We start from the raw sequence: 17,818 nt of genomic DNA on the forward strand, positions 1-17,818 counted from the left end.
AAAAGGGGGGATGCTTTTAGGGACGTTGAAAAGAGAGAGGTTCTTTTTAATCTTTGAAATGCCTCAAAAGTGACAGAATGCTTTCTCCTGCCAAGACGTGAGCCTCGGATGGGGAGATAAATATGCTGTGGTCAGCTAAGTGTATCTAGTGAGCAGAGAGGCAAATTTAATAATGCATTATCATTCACTGGCGAAGGTGAAATCTCCCTGTCCATCAGAAGGCTGAGGCCTGTTTCATGTTACCCTTCACTGCAAATGAACAAGTGCTTTACTCAGCCATACCAGAGATGCACAGTAGGCATCAGTGCTCTACTATATATGCTGCTCTGGACTGTCAGGAAAACAGGTCTGCAATCAAAGCAATCATCTATCGGTCTTGACTGGAGACATTAATGATCACAGTCCTTATTCCTGATAAAAACTGTTTTGAACAATAACCTTCTTTTTTCTTTTTTTTCTTTTTTTTCCTCTCGCTCTCCGTGAAACACAAGGTGCGTTTTACATATCTGAGCATCTGCTATTATGCAGATCATGGGAGCATATTTACCCGAACGCCCTTGGACAACGGCATTAAACAATTATGAAGATTATGTACAATGCGGGAAAATTTGTGATTCAAAACAATACATATCTTAGCAGTGGCAACTGTTGCAGACAGATAAGGTTGACCCTGAATATGTATTTCTGTACTTTTGGAGACATTTCTGTGGGGTTGTTTGTATAATTTAATATTTGCATGTAAACAGTAATTAAGTGATGCTACTGACATGCCAGGGCCAGGCTCTGCCAAGGTAAACACCAGCCCTAGTAGTTTGCCACAGTCCATCATGTTTACAGACTTGCAGAGCCGAGTGCCTGTTTGTGTGCTCTTCCTTGGCAAAGCCCATAAAACACAACCAATTGGATGCCGGGTGTTGAACACAGTCACTCTTATCGCCTGGCAGTCTGCTAGCTGACTTGAGGACATTGTGAGTCAAACCTTTAAATTTTCTACTCTGCGATAATTACGCTGCTATACTTGAGCTTTTATATCCTTTCACTGAGAAAGTAAATCATTCCTAATAAAGAGAGGAAGAATAGGGGGCGGAGGGAAAAGTGCTTGAGGACTAATTCTCTTCACTCCCTCCCTCTCTGCTCTCTATTCTGCTTTTTGAAAGCCTTTCTCTGAGTATTCCAGTCACCTTGACTTTGCAGCTGCAGCCTTATAGTCTGTTGCTTATCCTGCCTAACCCCAGCCTGTCAATTAGGTGTTTAAAAATTAATCTCTTTAACTGGAAATACCAAGCCAGCTTTCTTCCGTCTGTAAATGAAGTGTTATTAATTCACACAGCGCAAAGCCAGTGTTATGAATAATGTTATCAAAACAGATTTCCACACGTTTAACACGTCGCTCCCATTAAAACCCCTTAAGTATTTTTATAACTGTGAAACCAGGACTACTAATGGATTTGCATCCATTTTTGAGCTTCTACACCAGGCAGCCACAGAGCAAGTGTTCCTAAGCCAGGCCTTTTAAAGTTTACATTTCCCACTTCCTCTTTTGTTCTTTCATCGTCATTTAAAAGCAGCTCAGTATATCCAGTCTGGATTAGCGCCAGCCGTCGTCGACGCTCGCTCGGCAGCGACAGAACGGCAGAGCCTCTCCCTGTAGGATTGCAATTCCAGGCAATGACACCAATGTGTCTCCCCTGTACCCCCCCCCCCCCCACCCCCTCCCCTCCCTCCTCCTCCCCCCTTCCCAAACTCAGCGACGCTCTGATCTAGCAGCAGGCTATCTGGCCAACCACACCAAGCTAATACTTGTTCCATTAAAACCTGGTGATTATGGGGGATTTCCTCTCTGTTTGTTTGTTTGAATGCTTAATTATCAATATGTAATTGGCATGTGTATTGTGATGTTGGGTGCATATTCAGTGGCATATTTTACTGGAATGCACATTGCTATCGGGTAGAAACAGGACTCCCCAGTCACTGTCTAAGTTAAGCTGCATGAGAAGTTGCTCTAATGAATTAATAAATGCTAAACAAAGGAGAACTAAACAAAGAGTGAGAAAATAAATGGCTTGATGATTAGTGGGTCAGAGAGATTAGTGGGGTATACAGTACAAATGATCCCCTTCTGAAATGAGAATGATTCAGGCAAAATACCCAATCAATAGCCAAGGCCAATTTAATCTCTGGGATTCTTCTGTCAATAAATGGACCTGGTCAACGGAGGTCAATATGCAGAGACAATCTAAACACCTTCAAAGTGCCTCACTATAATGTCCTTCTGCGAGTACTATCTGCCTGACAGTTTAGGCTCATAGTCAATAGGCGAATTTACAGAAATCTATTCCAGTCTGCCTGGCTGTCGTTTTCTTTTCTGACCCACAGGTTTATTTTTTTCTTCTCTTAACTGACTCTCCTGGTTTAACTAAAAACTAAGGTCATGGATTTAGCTTTGTGATTTCTAACCTTTAATCACCTCACCTCACCCCCCCCCCCCCCCCGACCCCCTCCACTTCTGGTTCTGTCTCGACCACCGTAACCGTGATCGCCGCTCTACAAAATGCCATTTTGTCTCCAGTACTGTTCGCTTTAAGAGCTCATTTGAAGGTGCGCGCTGGCAGAAACAAAAGTCCTGTATGCTTTTATGCAGTCATCACAGTCAGCCAAGCCTGTAATCCTCAGAGGTCCGATAATGACATAGCCCCTGCATTTATTACATGGAGGAGAGGAGAGAGGGAAAACGCTGACTTTGAACAAATGAACACTCTGACCTTTATGCAATAAATATGACATGGGCCGCATAAAAAGACAAGATATCTTCCTCCTGAATGGAAGTCAACATGGATTCTGCTCCCTTGCCTCTTGCTTGCTCTGTTTCCATTTCTCTCTCTCTCTCTCTTTCTCTCTGTTTTTTTTCTCTCTCTCTCTTCTTCTTTTCCAGTTAAACAAATGATGAAACCCGCTTTAATCATTTGCACTATAATATCATAATCTATGCTCCAAAAGCACAATTTGTAGTTCATAATTTTCTCTGCTGTTGGTAATGTTATACATAATATACATTGCAGAATATTACGGAGGATCATCTGTCAGTATTGTAATCTTCATGCATGATTAGATTCTTAAATTTGATTATAATTGGGTATTTTCTCACCAATGAAAGCCATAAAGACATGTTCTTCATCCATGCCAGGAAATGGCAGTTTTAACAGAGAGAATCAACCTTTCATTGTGCCTTTTGTAATCTCAGTGTGATCCCAATTGAGCATCGCAATTGTCTTCTTTTGTCACCTCAGACTGCCTCTCTGACAGTAAAGGATTTATGGTTATTTCCTCCATGCAGCCTGTCCATCTGTGGCTCTATCTTCATATGGCCTTGAGAATACGATTCAATTTATTAAGGCAAAGCAATGGACTCATTACTTTAAAAAGGTGGCAAGAGAGAGAGCGAGAGAGGGAGAGAAGTGACACACTGAATTGGTTATTAATGGAAAGGCACAGCCATAGGGCAGTTGAAATTTAATGATATCCTACAAGAAAATATGAGGGTGTCACTCTCCAAAAAGTCATGCTAAATGTCAACATTTTAAGGTCCCGGCGCTAATTTTATGCCTGTGCACAGTAATGTTTTGGAGAGCATTTAGGAAACACGGACCAGTGGCCAGCCTGATTATCCTGCTCACCTTCTCTCCTCTCTCCAAATGGGTTTGTGCAGCAAGCGATTTCATCTCTAAGTGAAGGGAACATTAGGGAGGGGAGAAGGAGAGAGCGATAGAGGAAAACACGCGGTTTGATTTTCATGCTGTGATAAGAGAGTGGGAGCCAAATGTTACCTGTTAATCTAGCCCAAACCGACCGGGGCTCTTGACTTTGTCCCCCAGCAGGGATGGGGCAAACACTCATTTTCCTCTCTCCGTGATGAAAAGGAAATTAGCTTAAATGTGATGAGGGCACATTAGTGTGTGTGCAGTGTGTGTGTGTGTGTAATGAGTGTGTATGTGTGTGTGTTTCTTTTTTTTTTTGTGTTTTTTTTTTTCTTCTGCGTGCATGTATGTTTTCTCTCTCTTCACAATGCACGCAGCGCATTACGCACACATATGCACAACATATGCAAGTGATAGTCATTCTAAAGGAATCTGTCTCATATGGATCATCACACACATCCTCGCAGTACGTCCCTGCACGTTCTTTACTTACTTTTAAGAAAAGTGTGCCCTGCAATGCAATCTAACCCTCCAGTAGTTGGATTATATACTATCATCTTCAATGTTTCTGTGAATAAATTCAAGTCAGCCTTTATTAACACTTGGAAATCCTACTTTTTAAAGGTCGGAAGAGACACAAAACAATACCTGGAGTTATTTAAAATAAGCTCGCAACATTCACAGAACAGCTTTAGAACTCTCATACAGTTAAGACTGAATTTGTTTTGCCTGAGAGACCCTTCAGAGTGCAGACATCATTTGCAAGATAAGCTCATGTTTTTTAAGTGCTCAAATTGCATGCAACTACTTTTTTTTTTTTTCTCCCCCAGCTCTGCATCACTGCATTTGTACCACAAGACAGATATTTCCCTTGACAAGATTTTTCCAAATCCAGCGCTTTAAGTGCAGGTGGAATAATGCTGTGTTAGCTGCTAATGGCTGTCCGAGAGGTCATAACTACTCCATTTGAAGGAGGCTGGTTTCTCCGCAGCCCTGGCAGGTCAAATCAAATGTAATTGTGCAGCGGAAAGCGGTGCCTTGCTTTGTGTTGGCTGTGCTGACAATCTCCAGGTTTAGCATTCAGTTCTCCTGCTGGGAGGAACACAGGTTTGCAAGGACAAAGGCTTCACCTGTCAATATATCACACTGACTGGCCAGCCAAATGTACCTCTGCTCTCCCTCTCTCTCTCTCTCTCTCTCTCTCTCTGTCTCTCTCATTCCCCTCTCTCTCCTATCTCTCTTCCTCTCTGTCAGTCTTTCATTCTTTGCACACCCATTCTATTGCGGCCTCCTCTTCCTCAGACTCTGCCTCACCTATCTATCCATCCATCTTCTGTCTTCGACCATCTATCTCTCTTTCCTGCCATCCTCTCTCTCTCTCTCTCTCTCTCTCCCTCTCCCTCTCTTTGTGTGTCTTTCTGTATCTTCCTCTCCTCCCTCTCACACTGCCTTCGTGTGAGGACTCAGCTGAAATGTCCTGAGGGACCCAGTTTCAAACACAGGAACCAGAAACATATGGCACATTTTCAACTCCCAAGGTCAATTACAGCTATTTATCCAGAGATTGCAGCTAAATTTCCCAAGGTTTCTTCTAGATTTACCACAGATTGCAATGTGTGTCTGTCACATTTTAAATCAGGCCAGTTTCCCCTGCTTCTCTCCATTCTCTGCGACTTTCCATCAAATATTTCAAAGGCTTTCAAGTGGGTTTTAGACATGTTTTATCTCTGGTTATCATGTGCCCCATCTTTTTTTGCCTCAGCATTGCTAGGTCCAAGTGCCGCTTGCAACACAAATCTAATAACATGTAAATTGGAGATAAGCCCAGATCCCTCCAAGTGATATTTTTTACATTCATAGTTTGTCAAGTCAATTCCTAGGCCCCTGTTTTAGCAGCACAACACATGAGGAGTGAGAAAATTAACTGGATAGGTGATTCATCATTGCTAGCACACTGTCAAGGACTCCCTCTGCAGCTATTGAGAGCAGGGTGGAGGAGGAGGACAGAGAGAGGAGGGGGGCGTTGTTTTAAATTATGGCATTTCATTCAGAATGCATTGTATTTACAGCGTCCCATTTTTATTTGTGGCTCCTATTATCCGCCGAAACAGTTGTGCATGAAATGTTATTTGTGACAGGGGTGACCTGCGAGTGTTTTTCCACACAGTATTTCATAGTCGGGGCCTTAACTGTACCTTTACCGTACGGTAAGCACAAGAGGCTGTCACAGCTGCTGTTGGCAGCCTTGCTAGTGGAGAAATATCACCTGGAAACAGAGCACTCCATTCCACCGGCCCCCATCACTCCAACGCCTGTCGCTGTAATTAAGTTGAAGTCAATGATTCTGAAGCGATGGTGAGAAATAAACATGCAAACACATGCCAGCATTTGCAGCCAGGCACCAAGAAAGAGAGGGTGGGGGGAAGTGGGGAGGGGGGGGGGGGGGGGGGTGAGTAAGTGGGGGCGATACCATTAGAAGCATATAAACCACAGATCTAGATCATGTTCCACTGGAATTTACATTTGAGTTTCATTAAGCCAGTTTTGATTATATTGATTGAATTAGTCACTTATTAGCTTCCCATTTATTTTCCCTTTTTTTTTTTTTTTTTTTTTTTTTTGAAAGTGCCGGTATTTATGAATAGCTCCTGGTGGAAATGTTATCTGACAAGAGGTGCTGTACGGTAGTTGGAGTCTGTCGAACAAAACACGCTGTTTGCTTTTCCCAGAGCATGACAGGTTGTTTCCCCTGCAACAAAGCCATCAAATATTCTGTGTGATCCAACATTGTGTTGAGGGGAGGCCTGCTGAGTGGAAAGCCGGAGTTTGTTAAAGCAATGATTTATGATTAATGCCAACTCTAAATAAGGGACAAAGTGCCTACAGTACAAATCAATTACAAAGCTACAACAGCAGACCTTTCCCCGAGGTCTACTAACGTCTCTAGTTGTTATGGTGATTTTATTGGAGGTGGGTGATGCATGCACATAATGCATGCAATACATCTATATCAACCTGAGCTGGAGCCAACTGTAATGCTTTTGATCTTTGATTAGTTATTTTATTGAGATAAAATGGGACTTTCATGTTGTGCCACTGTATAAGCAGAGTGCATTTTATATCTCCACGACGACGCCCACCTCAAAATGCAGACAGGACTGCACCAAACAAAACAAATTACCACAGGAGTGGCTTCTTAAAAGTAGGCAATTCATTATTTTTATGAAGTCAAATTATAAACAAATTTTAATCCATTAGGCAACCATCCATTCTAATTAATCAACAGGAGTGAACTCCATCTGAAAAAGGAGAAAGGTTGTTTACTCTCTCCACGGACCAGCGGTGCATATTTCACCATCTTCTCCTCTCAGAGAGAAAAAAAAAAAAAAAAAAAACGTTCTCCAAATTACAAACCCAAACTGTGAATCCTAACACTCGACTTTTGGCGCGTAGATGTTTCCAGGGCATTTGCAGATGCTTGAAATAATCTCCAATGTTTTTGCTCAATCTGCTCTGAGGATGGGTGAAATAAATACTTTAAACTAATTAATGTAGGACCAGCTGTTCCCAGCATTTGGCTGGCGTTGGTGAATATTGATGGGAGGGAGAGGCAGGGCTGTTCAGCTCCACTCGCTGTTTGTACAAGATTCAGCCTGCCACATAAACAGATATGAATACTGGATGAGAGCAGAGAGGTGCTGTGCACAACACAGCCAGGGTTCCACGTTACAAATAAAACTTTTCCCCCCTTTCATTAAATTAACAATTAAACAGCTGATGGTGCAGACTTCCTGTGGTGATCTTTTTAGACTGGATGTGTTTAATAAACTGTCTCCCTGCAAGATGGTTGCACTTACAAATTGCTGGCTTGATAAAAACTCATCGGACAAAAACATGTGTCAGATCTGATGGGGCAACAAACGGCAGTGTCTGACATACTGTTTTAGTTTGACCGGGCCATATCTGTGTCTATGTTTGCCTCCTGCCTCTCTCCCTCCCTCTTCTGTTCCTCTTTCCTCCTCTGAGGCCTGGTGGAGAGGCTGGACAGCAGATGGCAGGGCCCTACCCCTCTGCCGGTGATGAATGGAGGATGATGTCATCTTGGGTTTGACAGGCACCCGTGCGTGCATACACAAAGGAAGCCCGAGCCTCTGGGGTCGAACTGCGGGCCTGCTTCTGATTTTGGTGTCCACATGACATCTCTTAAATGGGGGGAAGCTGGATTTATGTCCTGGTTGATATTGTTTAACCCCACACTCAGGCCTTGAGGAGAAGCAATACAAAGGAATCTCTAAGGGCCCAGTCCACTATATTTCTAAGAGGAGAAGAGAGAGCTGGGATTGGTTGCTGGAAATCAATACAGACCCAGTCATCACTTCTGGTCAATTCGAGTCAGGGTCAATATGTGTCAGAGTTGTCAAAAACATGTTCTTAAAGTTTTACATATGTTTTTTTGTATGAATGATTAATCCATTTTCATTGTGTTACTTGTTTTGCAGATGACAACCCAATGTGCACCCCAACAGCAAGAGACAGCTATGAGAGGTTGTCATTGGCCGGACAAGCTCTGCCTCCTGGCTTCCCCTCACCCTTTCTCTTCCCAGATGGCTTGTCGTCAATAGAGACTCTCCTCACCAACATACAGGTACAGTATTGTCCTCTGACAAGAGTTGTGGCCTCATAACAAGACAGAGTTAGCACATTTTAACACAACTGCCTCCAACAGAAGGAGCCAGAAGTTTTTATTTACTCTATACCTTTAAAACCATGTATTCAGGCCTTTTAAAGCCACTATGTGTCAAATTTTTTATGTGATTATTGCATGTAGAAATGATTCTGATGCCACAGGTTTGTGTTGATTGAATAATGAGAAAATCCTGGTGCAGTTTATACGCCAAAATTGAACTTTTTCAAATTCTACATGTAGTTGCTTTAAAACTAAGACTGTCTTCTTCGACTTTAGCTCAAATAGCATTAAAACATCTTTAGCAGGAAGTAGTGTTACGTCCTTAGATTGCTATGAAAAGTAAGAGTGTGGAGGTCAGGGTTGATGGTTGGGCATACAGAGTATTTTACTTTGTCAATAAAGACTTGTGTATGTCTCATCTTCTTCCAGCGGTCAGCAATGGTTTTCTTTTGAAATAACGTCAGACTTCCTGTGAATATAATTACGGCCATCTTTTCAAAAGCTACATTAGGACTACAGCTGCGCACATCTGTAAACCTGCTCACCTTTACAATACCCATCAACACAGACACACAGGCATCAGCTCAAACACCCTCAGTCAGAAAGATGAATGTATTTGCCGTCTGTCTGAGTGTAATGATGTGTGCACACTGCTGCCCTTCTCATTGCACTCGTACCACCGGCATCAGAGTCCTGCCTCTCTTTTGGCTCTGCGCGGTAATTAGAAAGCCACAAGTAAACCCGTTGTGAGCTCACAACACTCCGCTAAGTCATCTTTGATAATGATCGTCGCCTTGAATATTTATATACAAATCAACAAAATGAAACCAAGCAGAAAATGAAGATAAAGCAACTTAGAATAAATTGGGGTCAGAAGAATCAACAATTAGTAAGATATAGCCCAGCGCATTTGATATAATTGCATGTGGATAGGGAATAATTGTGATGAAAATGGCCGCTGCACTTTACTGCTTTCATGTGAAAACGCAGTATCTTTCAATGCGGGACTGTCAGGAGTATATTTGGAATGGCAGTAATGTAATTGATACATGATGAGATACTTGTCATTCATATTATTCATTCCTGCTGCGCTGGGTGAGGAGCTTGAAAATGTGCTACAGAGGCTGATTCTGTATATTTACACCAATCCAGTTATAAATGTCAGCTGTGTAAAAGAAAATAGAGATAGCCTGAAGATTAAAGATGCTGAACTTGCCTATACTGTATAAACCTTTTTTTATCCAATTCTTAGTAGACTGAAGCTTTGACCAAAATCTCAGTGTTTCCTGCTGCATTCTTGGATTTTTTTCTCTCCTGCTTTGCCTCAGAAAACTCCAAAGTGTAATGTTCATGCTCAGTTGTATTTCACACCTTTGACCAAAAGGGGTCAGACATACTCAGCACTCTCACATTAGCAATCATTATTAATTATTTTAAGAACTACTAATACAAAAAAAAAACTGTGGTAGATCTGTGTTCGTGTTACCAGAGCTGAGCTGTGAAGTAAGCTGTTGAGCTAAAAGATAATGACATCTTCTCTGATAAAAGAACCGGCAAAGGTGGTAATTCGCCTGAAAGGAATCCTGAAGCAGCAGTCAGCTCTTGGCTGGGCAGTACAAAGAACTGCTGTGACATACTTTCAGTGTGGTTTGCTGTCACTTCATCTTGAAGCTCTTAAATAGCCCACATCACTCTCTTTCTTCCCCTGCTCCCCTCTCCCCCTTTTTTTTTTGTACAACTCTGTGATATGTGTGTGTGTGTGTGTGTCTGTGTGTGCAGGGCCTACTGAAAGTGGCAATTGACAACGCACGGGCTCAGGAGAAGCAGGTGCAGCTGGAGAAGACAGAGCTGAAGATGGAGCTGTTCAGAGAGAGGGAGCTCAGGGAGACTCTGGAGAAGCAGCTCGCCATGGAGCAGAAGAACAGAGGTAGCGCCTGACGACTACCTGGCACTGTTTCCTCCCTGTCAAACGCGCGCACGCGAGCGAGCGTGTGTGTGTGTGTGTGTGTGTAAATGTGTTGTACTTACAAGGCGGTTCAGGCCTGCGCTCATGTAGACGTGATAGCTCCTGAATGTGCGTACACAGCTCTGCATGCATGTTTAATGTTTCTTATTGAAACACTGACATACTGTACAGTAAGCTGCTGTGTGTTTCTTTGGTTACAGTGATCTGCTTAGCGCCGGTTTCCCTGCTCTTAGACAGTTCACATAATTGGAAATACGCATTAACTTAAGAGAAATTTGCTCTCTGTCTCATGTTAAATGCATTAACTTCATATGCTAACTGTGTCGTTTATGTTTAATGAGAAAAATTCATGAAAAATATCCCAATAAACGTATCAATTTGCTTGAACTCCCTCTAGCAGTTTGGTAAGTCACAGTCAGTATTTGCTCAGATTCTCTTTTTTAAGGAGAATCTTTAGATATTATGAAATATTAAGGTTTAATTGATTTCCTTTTTTTCTATCAAAGAGCGCTAGATAAAGAGACCTTATTATCATCTTTTCCTGCTAGAATACGATAGCCACCACAACAGTAATCAGATTTCAGACCGTATAAGGCTAAATAAGGCTCCGCTAATTTGTCCCAGAGCTTATTTATTGTTAATGTGGTTTCCTCCCCCCCCTCCCCATCTTAGCAATCATCCAGAAGCGTCTGAAGAAGGAGAAGAAGGCCAAGAGGAAACTCCAAGAAGCTCTGGAGTATGAATCCAAGAGGAGAGAGCAGGCTGAGCAGACTCTCAAGCAGCCCTCGCCCACTGACAGCATGCGTTCACTCAACGGTCAGTCATTATATGAAAAGCAGACAGCGGCAAATCCTCACATCTGAGAAGCTGGATACAGAGAGAGTGATTGGCATGTTTGCTGGAAAAATGATTGTTCAGTAATCAAAACAGTTGGCAATTCATTTTCTCAGTTATTCGACCAATTGTCGATTAATATTTTCATTGATATTTTGATGTAATAATTTGATATTTTGATGTTTTGCATGGCAAATATCATGTGCCGAATTGAGTCATGTGGTGTGCATTTATAAGAAGTGTCAATCAAGTACTGTGGAGGCTGAAAGTAACTATTACATTTACTCAAGACCTAAACTTTAATACAGTTCATTATTTTTACGTGACAAGCTGGAGATATTACTGTAATTAGTTTGCAAAGTTAAGATTTTACACAGATGCATATGATGCACAGTAGACAGGAACGAGCTACCTTCAAATATATGTTTATTTTAATATATTAGTAAGTACGTAAGATCTTAATCTGCATGTGTAGTGACTGTGTTATCATCAGCTGACTGGTGGAGTCTGACACCAGCAGTGTACAGTATTAGTTCGAGTTATTAGACCAGTAACAGACTAAAAATAAGACTATTAATATTTAGTTAAAGTACAATTTTACTTCTGACACTACATTTGTACCACTACTACACTTCTGTACTTTTATTTAAGCAAACGTTTGAATGCAGGATCTCACTTTTAATGGGTTATTACACCAAACTGTTATGTTTTTCCCTCCGCTGATAATAATCACACAGAACACAACATCTCATCCAAAACACACCTTCACTTCCATGCATCAGAGAGATATAGCTTGAAGGCTCGGCCTCTTGTTTTGAATGAACGATGCTGTGAAACCGGCACTGTGATAGGTGGATGTCAGGGATGTTTAACGGTGGTGATCCCTCTCCTCTTGCAGACTCTCTGACCCCTGAGATGGAGAGTGACCGCAGCAGTGGAAGAACAGATGCTGAAAGGACAATACAAGGTACAGGGGCTCAGATGAGACAATAAATCTCTCTCTCTTTCTCTGGCTCTCACTCTTGCTCTCTTTCTCTCAGTCTCCCACCCCTCCTCTCTTTCACTCTCTTGCTCTCTCTCTCACACACACACACATACACACACATACACACACACTGCTTCAGTTTATGAACATTAGTGTTTCTGTGCCTGCTGTTCAGGCATACAGCTCACCATCTGGGCCACAGCACTAGGTCAAGATCATTGGTTTTCTGTAGAAATAATATTGTTTTTTCCTTGACTTTTAGTGACTCTGATGCTTTTAGGAAACACATATTTGTGGGAACAAAACTATGTGCAATACAGTTGGTAAAATAACGAAACTACTAAGTAAGGTTGCAGACTAAGAACGAAAGAAGTGTTTTGTTTACAGCTCAGGAAACACTAATGAGTCATAAAACCACAAAAAGCAGTGGAATCCCCCCTTTGATAGTAATAAAAGGGGGCAAATCAATCCATTTTATGAATAAGCCTTGTACATTTTTAATGGTTTGTTTGTTTGTTAGCCTTGGGGGTGCAGTATGTGTTTGGGGAAGGGCGCTCTAGTGATAACCTCTGTAGACTGTCTGCTATCTGTGTTTACCCAGATACAAGACACCTCGCAGAGGTTGAATATCCTCATTATTACTCGAACGTCTTCCTTTAATACGCCTCAGCTGCGTCTGCTCAGAATTGCCCTTATCAGCGGGAGAGGTCCCAATTTATCCGCGAAAAATGCTCCGTGTAATTTGCTGTGAAAAGTGGAAAATATTCATCTTTGTGTGCAAGAATAAGTTGGGTCCCTTTAACTCTTTAATGTTTGATTATTCTACTTGAACTGATATTTTGTGAAAGGGCAAAAAGAAAGAAAATGTACTAAGAGAAATGATGACTCCTCCTTAATTAAATGTCATTCAGTCACTGTGGGGATCTGAAAGAGTTTGATGTCTAAAAAAGGAAATCCATATGTCATCATTTAAATACAAAGATAACTTCCAGATACAGCATAATTATAGCCCCCTATTTCATACCAAATTAGTATATTTAGCCACTTTAATTTTACACTTATATGAAGAGCTGGCTCTTTGTAGTGTAATTGTATCAAATTAAATGTGATAAAAGCTTTATACTTATAGTGACAGCGTCCATTGTCCTGCTTATATATATTTATAGTCCCGATTCCTTTTTTTGTTTTGATTTTATATCTATCCCTGTTAGAAATGGAGTTCATCCGGCCATAGAACATATAATTTTTTGGTCTCTCAATCACTCCGATCATTGCCTCGAAGAGTTGAATGAAGGAGGAAACTGAATAACAGTCTGCACTTTGTGTTTTTGTTCAATTAGAGAAGCATTTGTCTGCCACCCATGTCTCCTCTGCTCTACTCTGCAAGCCTCGCTGTATAATTAACCTCAAATGGCAAAAAATGATGTTGATAAATTACACAAGCAAAGGGGGGAAAAACAAGCCTATCACTCGCATGAAAGCCGAGAGAAATGTGTTGGTATATTCTCAACTCCCAACCTAAGGGAGGCGAATGGAGAGAGAGGGAGAGAGAGAGAGGGAGAGGGAGAGAGGAAGAGAGAGAGAGAGAGAGAGAGAGAGAGAGGGGGAAAAAATAATGAGGGCATAATTTTAGAGAACTAATTATTTCTATTTGTCTTTTGTCACACTTCTCTAATTCTGCGATATTAACACAGTCTGTGTTTATTAATTGCTTTTACAGTGTTTTGAATCGGGTCCAAGAGGGAACGTGGGTCTTTTCACAGGCAGACAAGCTACTGGGACTGTACCTCGCCAGTACTGCCTGGCAACGGTGCGCATGTGAATATCTCTCCCAGTATCTTCTCTGGTTCCCTGCCGCTTCCCACTCGATGTGTTCGGCAAGTTTACACGACCCTGTGCACAGAGATAAAGTTCTTTGTTGCAAGATTAAACATCAAAACAGTTAAAGTGAAATTAAAATTAAATGAATGAATGTCACTGAAGCAAAAAAGACTGTAATTAATGGATCCCTTAATTGTCTTCATAAAATATTTGCATGGGCATAATTTGCATAATTTACATGTATTAATTAATCTTTCAAAGGAATTTTATGCTGAGAGAAGCCAAAAATTCCCTTTGTTTTATTTAGCATCTAATGAAATATTTATCCTCTTTAATGAACTTTTCATCTTGATTTGAATATAAAAATACTAAAGTTTTAACATATTTTAATGAGGCAGTCTTTCATAAAACAACGTGTCAAGACGTCACCACATTTTTCTACGCGTGTATGCAAAGCAGATGTTTCAACATTTGCGCTGATATTGCGCGCCGATTTGAAAAAAAAAAACGAATTTGAATCGGTACCATTTGCTTAACAAGCCTCATTACCGATCCCTCGTCTTTCATGAGGATTTTTTTAATCTATCAGAGGTAAAAAAAAAAAAAAAAAAAATGCTGCAAAGTCTTAACCACAACTGTGAATCTGAGCAGGCAGACAGGCTGCGAGGTGAGTGTGTGTGTGTGATGTCTCATCTGCTCTTGTTATTGAAAGGCGTGTATGTATGTATGTGTGTGTGTGTGTGTGTGTGTGTGTGTGTGTATCAAGTTGTGCATCCCGGCCCACACTCTTAGTTCTCTCCGCCGGCCCCCTCCTCGGCTTTATGTTCTTCGTGGCGCTGCATTCATGCTGTAATGACTTTTACACAGAACTTGGTGGTTGTTGCTTGAATAGAGGCAGCCAGAGTGCAATGCCTTTGAGACCTACGGCAGTGCTGGGTAATTAGCCTGTGTGTTTGTAACCCCCCCCTCACCCTTCCCCACAACACACACATACTGCATACACACACACACACACACACACACACACACAGAAACACATACACAACATGCCTTTGTTTTCTCCTCTCTCAATGCACAACAATACATAAAACACTGGCTGGAAGGGAGAACAAGACTTAATTGATAAAATATTGATATTTTAAGAGGTGCAGATTTCAAATCCAACAAAAACAAGTTTAAATTCTGAGCTGTAAAATCAGAATTTTTTAAATTATAGACAATAATCTGATGCTGAAAGCTTGTGTGTGCCAGCAGAGGTAAACATACTGTTAGACATTGTAACCAGGTGTATCCTCCACGTCTCTGTAGAATAGGAATCAAGCGTCGTCTCTGATGTCCTGCGCGGCTTGTGTCATGTCCAACAACTTGCGCTGCTAAACGTCTTTGTGTGCGTTTGTCTTTAACATTGAATTATTTAGACGCGCTGCCATAGAGAGGTGTGCTTCTTAAAGGCATTACTGTAGCGTTCTTCCAGCGGCGGAAATGTGAAGGTAATAAACGTCAAACGTGCTCCTGAGCTGTGCCTAACAGATGCTTTTACCAGCTCAGCGTCGCAGCAGCCTCTGCTCGCTCAGGCGAACACTCAGACAAGAGTGTTCGCTGAAAATGGACAAAGCTCGTTAGGTTAGAGGTGTCTGGAGATAACGTGGCAGAGGAATGTCTGCCGTTTTCAATAAACACTATTTCCATGCAGGAAATGTCACTTAGAGAGAGCTCTACATCATGAGTGCAGTATTATGTTCAAACAAGCGTATCAGTAGAGATGTCTTAAACACATGTGGCATGCAATTCTGATGCCTTTGAGTGCTTACCATAGCTGCTTTTACAGTGTGTGCCTTGTCGGTAATAAAATATGCATTTTACAGTGTGATTATATCCTGAATGATGTGATGTATAGGATCTTAAATACAAAGATTTAACTGTTTTGAGGATAATCCAATAAACGGCATAGTTCACACATGATCATTGCTTCTATTTGTTGAATCTGTATTTTTCTCTTTATTACTGTACATCATGTTTAATCATATTTGTCACAGTTTCTCACTTTATCTCGTCCTTATATCGGTTTTTAAATCCATAGTAATGCGTCTGAAATCGAAAGACTAGAGGGCAACATTTTGAAGTTACGTTTCATCAACAATCACATCCTGAACAGTGCATTTGCGTCAGCAGGATGTTAGCTGTTGGCTAATCTTTGGCTCCTGTGTGTCCTCTGTTGCAGATGGAAGACTGTTCCTGAAAACCACAGTGATGTACTGATAAGGCTGCGAGGAGCTGGAGGAAATAAAAATTTAAAAAAAGGAAAGAAAAAAAAAAAGAAAAGAAAATCCATGAAGATTCTCAAGAGCCCTTATCCAGGCTGATTTAGTAGTGGAAAGAAGTCAAGCTGCTTGTAGGAGTTCAATGGAAATGTTGCTGTGTTCACCCAAATGCTGGAGGATGTTGTGTCTGAATGTAGAGTAAGAAGTCCTTTTTTTCTCACAGAGGCCAACATTAAAAAGTTTGATAGAGCGGCTTTTGACGTAACAGTTTGGCCAACGTGAAGGATAAACATATATATTGAGCACAGTAAAAATGTACCCATGGTACACTGTTGGTAATAGCCCATAAATTCACAGCACTGAAGATTTTTATACTGTATCTCAGCCAGCGAGAAAGCTTTGAAAAAGAAATCCGACTGAAGTTTTGTTTTTGTATTTCAAATTGAATTTTGAGAAGCAAAAAAATGACACGTGGAGATGAACCTTGTGAGGAGGAGAAAAAAAAAAAAAAGTGAATCTATCCATGTGTTCATCAAAAGAGAAGACTGATGTTTGATTTTCATGTTTTCTAAATTAGATGACAATACAATCAAGTTTCCTTTTTACCATTGTTGTACATACAAGATCTGATGATAATGATAGGAAAACTCACTATCGAACCCGAGTGGATTGATAAGGTATGTGTATATAACGTTAAGAGGTATTGTGTATGCAGTAGAGCTATTAGGCAAACAATACCACCATTTATATAAACCTACAGTTTTGTTTTGTTCTATTTCTGAGCCATCATTCTTTCCTATAGCTGCCATTTTTTGGTGAGAAAGCATGCAGGCATGTAAATGTTTGTCCTGGAATTATGATATTTAATAAATCCTATATTGTGCTGAACAAATACTAGGGTTGACTCACTCAAGCCCAAATGATTTTGAAAACATAATTATCAAACATTTCACTTTCAAATGAAGACTTTTGCTGTCAATAGTACTGTAATCTTTGTAACAGAGGTAATATTTCTTGGAATTTACTGTACATTTTTGTCATGAGACACTCAAAAATCAGCACCTCTCAATGCTTTTTTAAAAAAAAATAATGCAAACTAATTATGATCACGTGTCAGCTTGAGAAACCGAAACAATCAGTCATGACACAACTTTTCAAAACTCAACGCCATTTAATTACATTGCTCAAATCCCTGTTCAACCCTTGTACACAGACTTTTTCTTTTTTTTAATGATATCCTGATGGAGTAAAAAAAAAACAAAAAAAAAAACTTTCATAATAAGTTATCATTTTCCTGTTACTTTCCCTGAAGACTTTTGGATTTCGGTGCTGAAACACCTGTGTATATTCTCTAGACATAAGCTGATGTCAGTCCTTTTAACTGCAAAACAGTTTAGACCTTATGTGTTACAATCAGGAGAGGAGGAGTGTCCCATGTTCACAATGTGTTTGTTCTTTTTGTTCTCAATGGAGTGTCTAGGTCTGTTGTCACTGATAACTTATATAGCTTCTCGAATCATCTCTTCATTGTACTTCAAATTCAAATAAAGTTAACATGTTGATGATAAA

General features: G+C 40.8%; 1 protein-coding gene across 2 annotated transcripts in view; it reads left to right on the forward strand.

The window, feature by feature from the left end:
* The window catches only part of dachd (dachshund d), a 92,258-nt gene extending 74,440 nt beyond the window's left edge, over positions 1 to 17,818 (forward strand). For both annotated transcript variants that reach the window (XM_067604047.1, XM_067604046.1), the window contains exons 7-11: positions 8,195 to 8,340; positions 10,162 to 10,309; positions 11,021 to 11,164; positions 12,081 to 12,149; positions 16,210 to 17,818. In XM_067604047.1, the coding sequence (XP_067460148.1) occupies positions 8,195 to 8,340; positions 10,162 to 10,309; positions 11,021 to 11,164; positions 12,081 to 12,149; positions 16,210 to 16,247 (545 nt within the window). In that variant the 3' untranslated portion in view covers positions 16,248 to 17,818. The remainder of the gene's footprint in view (positions 1 to 8,194; positions 8,341 to 10,161; positions 10,310 to 11,020; positions 11,165 to 12,080; positions 12,150 to 16,209) is intronic.

This window comes from Thunnus thynnus, chromosome 11 (genome assembly GCF_963924715.1).
Source record: "Thunnus thynnus chromosome 11, fThuThy2.1, whole genome shotgun sequence".
In the NCBI taxonomy this organism is placed as follows: Eukaryota; Metazoa; Chordata; class Actinopteri; order Scombriformes; family Scombridae; genus Thunnus; species Thunnus thynnus.